This window comes from Pan troglodytes, chromosome 1, assembly GCF_028858775.2.
Source record: "Pan troglodytes isolate AG18354 chromosome 1, NHGRI_mPanTro3-v2.0_pri, whole genome shotgun sequence".
NCBI lineage: Eukaryota > Metazoa > Chordata > Mammalia > Primates > Hominidae > Pan > Pan troglodytes.
The window spans coordinates 65,575,960-65,589,015 of NC_072398.2; the positions used below are offsets into that span (position 1 = coordinate 65,575,960).

Consider the following 13,056-nt stretch of genomic DNA (forward strand, 5'->3'; position numbering starts at 1 on the left):
AACTTTTTGGTTGCTGCTAAAAGTTGGCACAAATTTTAAAATAAATTTTGAGACTAAGAACCATACTTGAGTTCTTTCAAAAATGAACTCTGATGAATGTTTTAGTCTAAGTAAAACATAAATAATCTCAGAAATGACAGTTATCTGAATTGTTCCAACACAGGGATTCTTTTTTTTGAGACAGGTCTTGCTCTGTTGCTCTGGCTGGAGTACAGTGGCACAATCACGGTTCACTGCAGCCTCAAACTCCTGGGCTCAAGTGATCCTCCTGCCTCAGCCTCCAGAGTAGCTGGGATTACAGGCAGGTAGCACCACAACCTGCTTGAATTCCTGGGCTCAAGTGATCCTCCCACCTTGGCTTCCCAAAGTGTTGTGATTACAGGCCTGAGCCACTGCACCCAGCAGAGATTCTTTTCTCTTCATTCAAAGAAATGATAAAATCAAAATGAAGCCAAAATATAGGCAGCAATAGTCAGGCAGTACTATATAGTAAGAACTGGCCAAACATTTCTTTCAGTGCAAGATTCTCAAAACCCTGTCTTAACATTCATTATAAGATACTAATTTATATACAAAAATTTTGTTAATTACAAATGCTATTACAAATGGATGACATGGTAATTTTCTAACAGATTCTGCTTAAAGAAAATTCCATGGTCAAAAATAAGATTTATTTATTCTCTTACCTTGCCTGATTTAGAAGTTCTATCAGGACATGACTAAGGAAAAAGAAAATCTCTGGGGACAATGAATAATAGCTTATTATTCAAACAGAGGAAAAGCTACTCTACTTCTTAGTTTAATAACATCTCAAAATCCAGATAAATTCCATTGTATAAATAATACTATGAAAACTCACTTGATATTACAAATTTTGACTATTTCTTATCTGGTACAACATAGCTATTATTTTAATGACTATAGCTATATCCATAAATTCACATTTCCTCTAATACCACTTGTAACTGACTACTTCCACTGTTTCACTAAGGCTTTGTGCTCAATTATCCCTTTTATATTCATACAGTTAAACTTCCAACCTTTAAGCTAAACATCAACCCTTTTAAAAGCACAGCGTTTTTTTTTTTAAAGGTCTTATGGACATTTGCATTAAGATTATAGGCTGGGCACAGTGGCTCAGGTATGCAATCCCAGCACTTTGGTAGGCTGAGGTGGGCGGATCACTTGAGCCCAGGAATTCAAGACTAGCATGGGCAACATAGCGAGACTCCATCTCTACAAAAAATACAAAAATTAGTCAGGCGTGTTGGCATGCACCTTAGTCCCAGCTACTGGGGAAGGCTGAGGTGAGAGGATCACTTCAGTCAGGGAGGCTGAGGCTGCAGGAAGCCATGACGGCACCACTACACTCCAGCCTGGGGTGACAAAGTCAGACTCTGTCTCCAAAAAAGAAAAGATTATAGGTGATCAATCCCTGGATGGCCCACATAGTAGTTACAAGAATTGTTTACATGCATTAAGATGTGTACAAAGAGCAGAATATTTACCACTAATAGTAAGAAAACTGGTATACAATGCAGAACTCACCTGAGTATAGAAGCCACTAGCTGCCTCTAGGAACAGAGAAAGGTTTGCCTGAACTTCACTCCGATTCGGATTTGCTCGATTCTTTGCCTGGCCTTGTAGTGTTGTGATCTGATTCTTAAAGGCGTGATTCCAGCTGAAAACAAAATGTAATTCTATTTGGTATAGCAGTGACTCACTGGGCAGACACTGGTCCCCCTGAGAACAAGAAAGAACTGTCTGTTATAATTATACCACACTAGACAGTAAACCTGCATTAAAGTTATTCATTTATTTAAATAACTTTATGCTTCTCTTTGAACAAGACTAGACATGCAGTAGAATCCAACTGACCTTAGTAAACACTTACCAAATGTTCGAATAATCAGATTGTGGCTTCAGCTATTAATCTTTTAGAACTACTAGAGTTTATTTAGGAATCCAGGTAGAAATTCAGAACAATGGTGGCAAGATCAAAGTAAAAATAACGTATTAACAAATTTCTACATATAGTGCCAAATGTGATGGACTATACCCTAACAAGTGACATGTATATGGGGGCAGGGATTTTGTAAATAGTAAGCCATATCTCTTACTTCCCCAAAAGTTATTTCCCAGAGCATTCAGTTTCACTGCTATTTAATAGTTTTGTTTATTTCTCTTGTGATTGAAATATAAGCCACATTTCAAATTTGGCTATTTACAATAAGAAACAATATAATGCTGAAATATGGCATACCAAAATCCTGTTATAAAATGCTTTTCTTTAATCTAGTTATATATGGAATCAGTTTAAGTCCAGTTATGATGAATACAGTCACTCTCTCACCTGGAAACCACAGTAGGGAATAAAAAACTAGAACAAAGGGAAGATATTACTGGCCTGATTAAAGGAAGCAAACACAGATAAGAGGTTTACAACCTACCTGGAAAGCATGGAAGTACCTAATTCTATATCAACATCAGCTTCTGAGGCTCTAGAGCACTAGGCTTTTTAATGACTTAGGAGGACAATCACTTCCCTCAGCATTTCTGATGACATCTTATCCTTGACTCTAACATCACAGGATAAGGATTTTGATGGTCGTAATTTAGCTGTATTACTAGACTTCCTAAAAATATAAAGTATCTAAGGCAGATGTAAATGATAGAAAAAACTGATCTTCACCAAAACTTAGGGTAACGGACATTAGTAGACAAAGTACTCTTAATTGATTTTTAAATTTCTATCAGGCTAATGTCCCTGTTCCAATTTATAAGGCAAAGCCTTCCACAAAAGACAATTACTCACTTGGGAATCTGGTTATCTGCCATTTTGCCCCTTATAGAAAGAAGAAGCGGAAAAGTCTAAATACACAAAATCTTTCATTTTATTGGGGGTGGGGGAGGAAATACTACCAACTTATTTAATTAAAAGAAGGAACTTTCCTTACAATGCAAATACATTTTCCTGACAGAGAAATTATAGAATCACGTTTAACAAAGAAAGATTTTTCTAAAGCCTATTCTTGTATTTTTTTTTTAATCGCGGCTGAATTATAAGACTGACCACAGACAATCCAAACACTCTTAGTATTTGAAATAGATATATTTGTTTTTTTTGACAGGCCCTAAAAGAGCTGCCGTAATGACCTTAATAGAATTCAACTCTAAACATTTCTCTTCTTACCTCCAAAGACTGTATTTGAAATAATACCAATGGCCAAATATCACCAATACTAGAATTACTTTCCATTGAAAAAGTTTATTCTGCAACAGGTTGAAAAATAAATAACGAACCAAACTGTTTTAAAGTCTCGGTGAAATTCTTGATCTTACAGGGACTTCCCAAATGATAGGTAATACTTACAGATCCTGTTCTACTTTCTTGTCTAAAGCGTATTCCAAATCGGTAACTAGCATTTTCTGGTACAGGTCCTGCAGAGCCTGCCTGGATGTCCAGACTTCAGCTGGACCCAGCTTAGAATCTGAGTAACAAAAACAAAAACATAACAGTAGATAGATAAACCCCAGCAGTTAAAACCATTATACCACACCAGTGACTCCTTCCTGCTCTATCCCCAAGGCAAAACCTGCTCTAAATATATTACATAGAATGCTGCAGAAGTTTTATACTACTATATTTCAAATGACTTTCACCTTTTGACTAATGACTAAGTCTGGTTTACAATGCTTCTGTTTTTAGTTTTGAAATAACATCATGAAATGGAAAGGGCTAAAAAAAAAAAAAAAAAAGAATGGTTTGCCCTTTGCTTTTTGTTTGTATTTCTGCCTTTTTGTATTTCTGCCTTTTCATATAACAGGAAACTATATGCCTTACAGTAAGCCAACCCATTTGAAATAACAGACTGTCAAGTTGGTCTGTTTACTCTCATACTGTATCTCTTTTTCCAAAGCAACTTTTTCTTTTTTGTCTCTGTAAGGGAGTCTCTGTAAGGGCTCCCACAAATGTCCTTACAGAATTCTCACATCAGCTGATTATCCAGCAGTTGCTTTGGTATTCTGCCGTTACTCCTCTCTCAATATATTGACCGAATAAGCCATGACAGTATTATTTTAATGAGTGGTAGACTGTTTCCTAAGATACTTTTGTGAGCAATCCACATTAGTCATTTAATGTAAACGAAGACTTAGAAGACTAGGATTAAATTGCTAAAGAGGTCAGATGAGAGACTGGGTGTAGAATGTAATCAGAAAGTCAGGCTATGACTACACATAATACAAAATTGGGGCCATGCTGTCTGCCAGAGTCATGCAAGGCACATTAACCTTTGTAATCACTGGGATTATGATTGCAATAACTGACAGTAAGCTCCCTCAGTAGGTGAACTTAATAATGGGCTTTTCAATTATATATTTCCCATAACTAGCTGGGCTACTTCGTTTTGCTACTACACAGTGGAATAATCATCACTCTTCTTTAGGTTTGCTATTAGCATCTATAGCCACCACAATCCTATTTTGCAAAGAGAATCTCCTGGATTTGAGTTAATGCTCCTAAGAGTTTACAGGCTAGTAAGAATAGAGTTTACTATCAGCTCCTCATCCCTAGTTAAATTGTTAATCACTAACTAATAGATTTAGTCAACCCTGCTTTAATTCACTTATGGCAAGAAAAAGAAGTGTAAAAGATTACTAATTCTCATCTATCAAGACCATCATTCAAATGAGCAGACATTATCTTAGTTAAAGTTTCTGGGCAGCCAAAGGTCCCCTATAAAGGTCAAACCCTAAGACTATTTACTAAGGTTGTTCAATGTCTAAGAAAAGGTAAATGGTACAGATAGCTTGATATTGCTCCATGTTCTGTTTTCATCACACAATAGATTATGTTTTCAATGCCAATTCAAGAGCATAATACAGTAACTCAGAGCAGACACTGATATACACAATATAGATGATGACAAATCTGTTAATAATGGAAAGAACTGAGTAGTACCTTTTACTGAGTAAATATACAAGCTATTCACCCCCCAACACACTTTTCCTTGAACAAGATGACACGAGATTATCCATGAACTCTTAGGACATTAGCCTAAGTGACTCTAGAGCTGACAAAAAGATATTTTAATAGTCCTTTTCCTCTTTGCAAATCTTGGCAGGTATGCTGTTTAATTCTTTTTTTTTTTTTTGTGAATTTCACTGCAGAACTAAATTATTCAGAAATTAGAATAAGATTCACTAGTACATATCCCTCTTATTACATTTTAGGATGGCATATGCTGTTATGGAGGGCATACTGACCAGTATACGGTGATTACAACATATTTCCTAATTTCGTATTTAAATCATTTACTCTTTTTTTTTTTGAGACGGAGTCTTTTTCTGTCGCCCAGGCTGGAGTGCAGGGGTTTGATCTCTGCTCACTGCAACCTCCACCTCCCCAGTTAAAGTGACTCTCCTGCCTCAGCCTCCAGAGTAGCTGGGATTGCAGGTGCATGCCACCACGCCCAGCTAATTTTTGTATTTTTAATACAGACGGGGTTTCACTATGTTGGCCAGACTGGTCTCGAACTCTTGGCCTCAGGTGATCCACTCACCTGGGCTTCCAAAAGTGCTGGGATTACAGGCGTGAGCCACCGCACCATGCTTCATTTACTCCTTTCAATGGCTAAGCCTGGCAGTTATTCTTCCAAAAGACCTCAGCCATTATTTAAAGCAACAAAGATGGCCAGGCGCAGTGGCTCACGCCTATAATCCCAGCACTTTGGGAGGCTGAGGCAGGAGGATCATGAAGTCAGGAGTTCGAGACCAGCCTGACCAACATGGTGAATCCCCATCTCTACCAAAAATACAAAAATTAGTCAGATGTAATGGCGTGTGCCTATAATCACACCTACTCAGGAGGCTGAGGCAGGAGAATCGCCTGAACTAGGGAGGCGGAGGTTACAGTGAGCCGAGATCACGCCACTGCATTCCAGCCTAGGTGACAGAGTGAGACTCCATCTCAAAAAAAAAAAAGTAACAAAGATATGGGAGAAAAGAAAGGCAGCAAGGTAGCTCACTCAATTTCAAGGACTTCTAATAGAATTTTTCTATACATATTTTTTCTGAAGGTTTACCTACTAAAGTTTGGTTAATTATTAATAGAAAAAAAAATTTCCCAGAAAGATATTAGCCTAACACTGTAAGATATTTTGGTTTATATGGGGTATGTTATTTTTTCTGTATGTCTTAAATCATTAATAAAAAGTTTCATAAAAATTAAGTGATTATATAAACTAAATTAGGTAACATTCAATTCAGTATACCATATATTAATATTACATGCAATTCCCAACAGTTATTTAAGCAAGAATTCAAACTACATAAACAATAAATATTTAAAGCAGATAGTAAATGATCATCCCTTTTGGCAACTAAGATGGGATTTAGTGCTGTGCGTAATATAAGAAAGAGGCTATCCTTCCATTAATTTAATATATAAAATATGTTGTGAAAAAGAAATAAGCCAGCCAATACCTGTCATGTCAGCCTTCAGGACTTCTGCCTGCCTAGATAGAAAAAAAAAAACAAAAAAGAGTATCAGTTAGAAACAAATGAGGCCTAACTAACATATAAATAACACTAAAAGTTAGGTGAAATCATATACTACGATAAGGATATACAGCAGCTATATTTGTGGCACTGCAAACAGCATCCCTACTTTAACATCAGGGTAGCACAAGGTCTTGGCAAATTAATGCCAATACTTAAAAGTTTAAGGACCACTTAAAAGTTAAGTGACCTCTTCTGCTAAGTAGAGTCCACTTTCTTGCTGTTTTCCTCCACATGTGATTTACTTAAGGTAATATTAAATGATATTAACTTTTTAAAAATTCTCTCAATGCTGCCAAAAAATCCTACTATGTTTCTCAATTCACTAGTCACCATAACTATTTCAAATTTCCCCTCTTCTCAAGCTACTGATTCCTATGCCCCTTCCTCACCTCCAAATGACAGTTCCATACCTCAGGGAAAACAATTCCCACTTACTAAATATGTACTACATTTATACAGCTTGCTTCTTACTTTCTCTTGTTAAAACACTAGAGCTATTGCACCTCTTATTTAATATTTAAGAACAATAATTCCACTTAGGTATGTTCTTGCTAACCCTTCTTAAGGACTGTTCCTTTGATTTACCCCTTCCCTTGCACCAATTTTGAGACTTCCCTCACTTCATTTGGATCTTTCCTTCTCTTCAGCATTTTAACATGTCCAAGTATCTCACACATTTTAAAAATCTTCTGCCCCATGTTCCCCTCTAGCTGCTGCCTCTTTTTTCCCCTCTCAAATTCATCAAGAATTGCCTGTGTTCAAGAGGTCCAAAACTGAACTCAAGACCCATTCCCATCCCCTATCTCTAGTTCTCTTTCTAATGTTGTTTCATCTTAGCAAATGCATCATAGCTTTCCAATTGTGGAAGGAAGAAACCTGGAAGTCCTCCATGACAACTTTCTCCCAAACCCCTAACATCTATCAACTCCAAAAAATGTTATCTACTAACTATATCTTGAATCTGTTGATTTCTCTTTATTTCTTCTTCAGCCACTCTCATTCAAGAACCATCCCTTGGCTTTGTTTCCTCCACTTCATTCTTGCCCCATTTCATTCTGTTCTCCCAACAGCTGTCAGAGGAATCTTTTAAAAATGCAAATCTGATCTATCAATTGTCCCTTTAAAACACTTTAATGACTTCCCACTACTCTGAGGGTAAAGAACAAAATCTAAACTGTCCTACAACATTCGACAGTCTCTGAACTCTACTTCCACTACTCTTCACTCCTTGATCTCCGGGCTCATTTCTGGACTTCTGGACTGGACTTCTAGTTTCTCCAGTATACCCTGCTTCTTTCACACTAGGGGTCTTTCTAAAAGACTCTGCTAGCAACACCTCTTCCCCCTTCGTCTGCTTAATTACCACTCATCTTTTATCTCAGTCAGAACATTACTGCTTCAGAAAGCCCCACCTGAACTCCATCTAGATTAAGGATAATCCTATTTTATGCTCTCACAGCACTTCTAGTTTTTCTTCATATTACATATTACAGATTTTAAGAATGCTCATCACAACTCCTTGTCTACTAGCACAGCACCTTGCACACAACAGACACTCAATATTTTTAATGAGAGGAAAAGTATAAATCAGACTCATACTCTATTTAAGAAGGTAGGTATATAAACTTAAGAGAGATTTTTTTTTTTTTTTGAGAGAGACTGGGCCTTGCTATGTTGCCCAGGATGGTCTTCAACTCCTGGGCTCAAGAGATCCTCCTGCCTCAGCCTGCAAAGTAGCTGGGATTACTGGCGCATGCCACCATGCCAGGCTGAGATTTCCATTTTTATTTTTTTCTTGAGACGGAGTCTCGCTCTGTTGCCCAGGCTGGAGTGCAGCAGCACGATCTCGGCTCACTGCAAGCTCCGCCTCCCAGGTTCACGCCATTCTCCTGCCTCAGCCTCCCAAGTAGCTGGGACTACAGGCGCCCGCACTTTTAGCATGAAAGCTAGAGAATATTAAGGTTTTGAAATTTTTACTGTAAATATTGTTTTATATAATTTATTAAGTATTTAATGTCAATTGTATTAGGATGAAAAAGTAATCGTGGTTTTTGCCATTTTTTAACATAGCAAAAACCATGATTACTTTTGCACCAACCTAATAAATTTGTTTCATTAAAATGTAAAGCAAATCCTTTCATTCTCTTAGCCTTTAAAAGATATTTACATCTTTTTAAAAATTAAGCTTTCAAACAACAGAATCTCAATGTAGTGCTAAGGAGGTAACCATAAGCCCTATAAGAACTAGCAACATAAATGAAGAATACTAAACAAATAGCCACACTTAGTCGTAAAATGTAACATCATATCAAATTCCATTATCCATATAGCCTGACTTCACTCTTCACTTCAGGTGTTAACTTTTGCCATTAAAAAAAAAAAATACACATTTGCAAAGCTGTTGGCTTATGCCTTTAAAACCTAAGTTTATACAATTTAATAAAGCATACCATGTACCCTATCCTACCAATGTCACAAATGTTGCTCCTCCCCTGAAAAATCCTATTGGAGAGTACTAATTTATAAACCTTATAGTGAGAAAGCTAGGGTTAATTATGTACCTTTACTAGATTCAATGAATGACCTTTCATTTTGTCCTTGAGTTGCGAAATTACAAAGGATATACTTTACTATGCTTCCCTATGTTAGCTAAAAATTTATACTCAAGTATGTTCAGGATCTATACTGCATCTAAAGGTTGTTTTCTCATTCCAAACATGATTTGTTTTGTAAAGATGAACAAGTAACATTTCAGTATGCTAACATCCACCTAATGATGTTACCAACTTCCAGTCAAAGATTATATGGGGTATATAATAGAAATGTAATTTACAAACAATCTGCTTTTCTTATAAGCTGTCAGGTGATGAACTATAGTTCTTGCAGACTCTGGAGCAGGCTTCCATTGATAAACACAGATCCAAAATTTTACTCTGTTATTTTTACCATGCTATAATCTGTCCAAGAAAAACCGTAAAACTAAAAAGTCAAGCACTAATAGAAATATAAAAATGTCACAAAAACTGACATAAAAGTTAAAATGTTTTGAAATTCCAGCTTTGATTCCTCAGTATAACAAGGGTAGAGGCGCTCATTTCTGGGCAGTTCTTTCCTAGGTTCTGAAAGAAGCACAAGTTAATTACTTTTATTAGCTTTCTAATAATGACAATTATTAGCTTTCTTTTTAAAAGTAACCTTGCTAAATTGAATTGATAAAGACAGCTAAATGGAAAATATAACAACCCTATGGGATAGCTATACTTATTCCTGTTTTATAAATGGAAAAACTGAAGCTCCGAGATGTAAAATAATTCTTCCAGTCACAAAGCAGTCAGGTACAATTAGGTACAAATTTTGTTCTTAAATGACTCCACAAAGTCCAAGTCATTTCTATTTCTTTCAAAGTAGAATAACAAAATTACATGACATAAAAAGCTAATGTTGGCTTATCTAGAAACATTCACATTTAAGTCAGTTAGCCTAAATTAAAAGATCTGTTCATAAAGGAAATAGATTATATCTAAAATTTTTATCAAAAGGACCACAAGAAATAAATTTCATACTCGAATGCCGTGGTCGGCTTGTGGATGAAATTCCCTTTCATCCTGTATCTATTTTTGTGAAGACAGTTTTATTGGAACACAGCCACACACATTCATTTACATGTTGTCTGTGGCTGTTTTCAGCTACCAAGGCAGAGTTGAGACAACAACCACATGGCCCACCAACCCTAAAGTATTTACTATCTGATCCTTTAACAGAAAAAGTTTGCCATCTCCTGCTCTAAGGAATATCTGACGAAAAGAACAAGAAGTAAAACTTCTTTAAGTTCCCAAACCAAATTATGGTTATAAGGAATCATCAACAATAGTGTCTGCAGAGTAAAAGTCTGTTTTTATTAGTTAATATCTTGATCTTGTCACAAAGTGGACTATCTTAAAAAATACAGTCTCATATAATTAGAAACAGTACTTGCAGGCCATGCTATGTTTTTGATAAAATCTAGTGGCAAACTCTTTAAAACAAAGTTTGGCTTATATACTATTATCCACTAACTTTTTTTTCTGTATCCCCAAAATATCCATTTAGACAGGTGGGAGGGTTAAGCTAAGAGTTACTGCCTCACAAGAAGAGGAATCTCTATCTTCCCACCCCTAAGCAACTATTAGCTTTCTTTTTAAAAAACAGTGTACAATATATGAGACATCAAATCAATGGATATGTAACCTTATATAAATGTTTTAATAGATTAGCACAAAATTGGCTATATCATTATTTTACTTTATAAAGAAAAAAATAGGCCAGGCATGGTGGCTCACACCTGTAATCACAGTACTTTGGGAGGCTGAGGCAGGAGGATCACTGGAGCCAGGAGTTCAAGACCAGCCTGGACACCAGAGGAAGACTTCATCTCTACAAAAAATAAAAAATTAGCTGGCGTGGTGGTGTGCACTTGTAGTCCCAGCGACTCAAGAGCCTGAGGTGGGAGGACTGCTTGAGCCTAGGAGTTCTGAAGCTGCAGTGAACCGTGTTTGTGCTACTGCATTCCAACCTGGGCAATGGAGTGAGACTTTGTCTCCAAAGAAGAAGAAGAAAAAAATACTATACCTCAATTGTTCTATGGTTTTGTTATAAAAACCATCAATGAATTAACATTGAAGTTTACAGCCAATGCTCATACAGAGAGGCAAGAATTTTAAAATGTTTTCTCTTGGTAGAGGGTATGGCAACATGAATTCCTTTTAATTCTTTAAGCTGAAGGAATTAATGAAAATAATGAATGAACCAAGAATAAAATCACCATGCTTTCAATAACAAAATAACACTATTAAACATAGCTATTGAAATATATTGTCTTAGTTATTAAATAATAGGAAAAATTAAGCAATTCTATCAAGCAATAAAAAAAGAAAAAGTCATTAAAAGGCTGAATAAAATATGGAACATTCAGTGACAGCCAACTATGTTGAAAGCTAATAAACTGAAACAATAAATACTCATGGAATAATCAACATCTATAAATACATTTAATGCATTCTAAACACTCAGTACTATATACTATACTACAGGTACTATAGAAGAGGTAGTATAGGTACTAGGTACATTAGAATATATATAGATACTATAGTGCCTATAGGTACAGCTAACACTATATGTAGCGTTTACTATTGCCATTGTTCTAAGAGCTTTACATAAATTATTTACTTCACACTAAGTACTGTTATTGTTCTCACTTTATAGTTCAAGAAACCCAAGGAGACAGAAGTTAAGTAGTATCGTTAGTTAAGGTCATAGTAAGTAGCAGAAGTAGCATAATCAATATGGCTCCAGAGTATAACTCCTAACCATTATTTTATGATATTATATAATAGTTCCTCTCTTACACAAGAGTATAAGAAAAAAAAATGAAATGTTCGATAGTAACAACCCATAGAACTGGGGCTTTCAATACTTAAGCATTTTATGATAATTTTTCAAATAATGTTACTAGAGGAAAATACTAAAATTTGGGTTATCTTCTTTAACAAATATCTTGATTATATATATAGCACTTATGTAACAATGCTAGGTAACAAATACAGGATAATCTCTTTTAAGTATGTATAGCCTAACGGCTGGGCACAGTGGCTCACGCCTGTAATCCCAACACTTTGGGAGGCTGAGGTGGGAAGACCACCCGAGGTCATGAGTTCAAGACCAGCCTAGCCAACATAGCGAAGCCTCGTCTCTACTAAAAATACAAAAATTAGCCTGGCGTGGTGGCATGTACCTGTAGTCCCAGCTACTCTGGAGGCTGAGGCAGGAGAATCACTTGAACCTGGGGGGCGTAGGTTGCAGTGAGCCAAGATCACGCCACTGCACTCCAGCCTAGGCGACAGAGTGAGACTCCGTCTCCAAAAAAAAAAAAAAAAAAAAAAAAGAATATATAGTCTAAGATTTATGGTTTAAAAATGTAAGATATTTCCAAATCAGGGCACATAAAATGGGAGATTCCTTCTGCCTGAACTCCCAATCCCCTTTGAGCAGAATTCAGGAATATAACTCAACATCTTCTAAACTCACAGCTGCTAAGGAAAAGTGAATCACTCTCTTTTATTTTGGGAGAACACGCTGGGAGTTTTTTCGTGTTTTTTTTTTTTTTTTTTAAGAAATTTAACCAAAAGCCACAAGTTAATTTGTTCACTTGTTTCATAGAGTTCTAAGGAATACTTGGGATAATAACAGCATTTCTCAACCATAACCATAAACACAATAATCTAATCATAATTATTTATGCTGAATAATTGGCCAGACATAAAGTAAGCATGCACTTAATGTGCACATGCGTATACACCCCCACACACATCAAGTCTCGCAATATTAATCAGAGAAAAATAAATCATATTGCTCTGTTGAATTTCATTTGGAAAAGAAAATCTAGAGAAGATGCTGCTCCTAAAGGAGCTTTTCTTGCACATGTTAATAAAAATACTAATTTGCTTTCTCTTTACA

At 36.1% G+C, this 13,056-nt stretch overlaps 1 protein-coding gene across 36 annotated transcripts in view; it reads right to left on the bottom strand.

Moving 5' to 3' along the window:
• The window catches only part of SMG7 (SMG7 nonsense mediated mRNA decay factor), an 82,831-nt gene that overhangs the window by 34,847 nt on the left and 34,928 nt on the right, over nucleotides 1–13,056 (bottom strand). For 26 of the 36 annotated variants that reach the window (XM_024350512.3, XM_016933922.4, XM_024350509.3 and 23 more), the window contains 3 exons: nucleotides 6,487–6,518; nucleotides 3,374–3,491; nucleotides 1,549–1,681 (listed from right to left, as the gene is read on the bottom strand). In XM_024350512.3, coding sequence (XP_024206280.1) covers nucleotides 1,549–1,681; nucleotides 3,374–3,491; nucleotides 6,487–6,518 — 283 coding nt within the window. Of the gene's footprint in view, nucleotides 1–1,548; nucleotides 1,682–3,373; nucleotides 3,492–6,486; nucleotides 6,519–11,172; nucleotides 11,320–13,056 lie in introns of all 36 variants that reach the window. The other 10 variants (XM_063810588.1, XM_063810547.1, XM_063810501.1 and 7 more) reach the window with 1 other exon arrangement.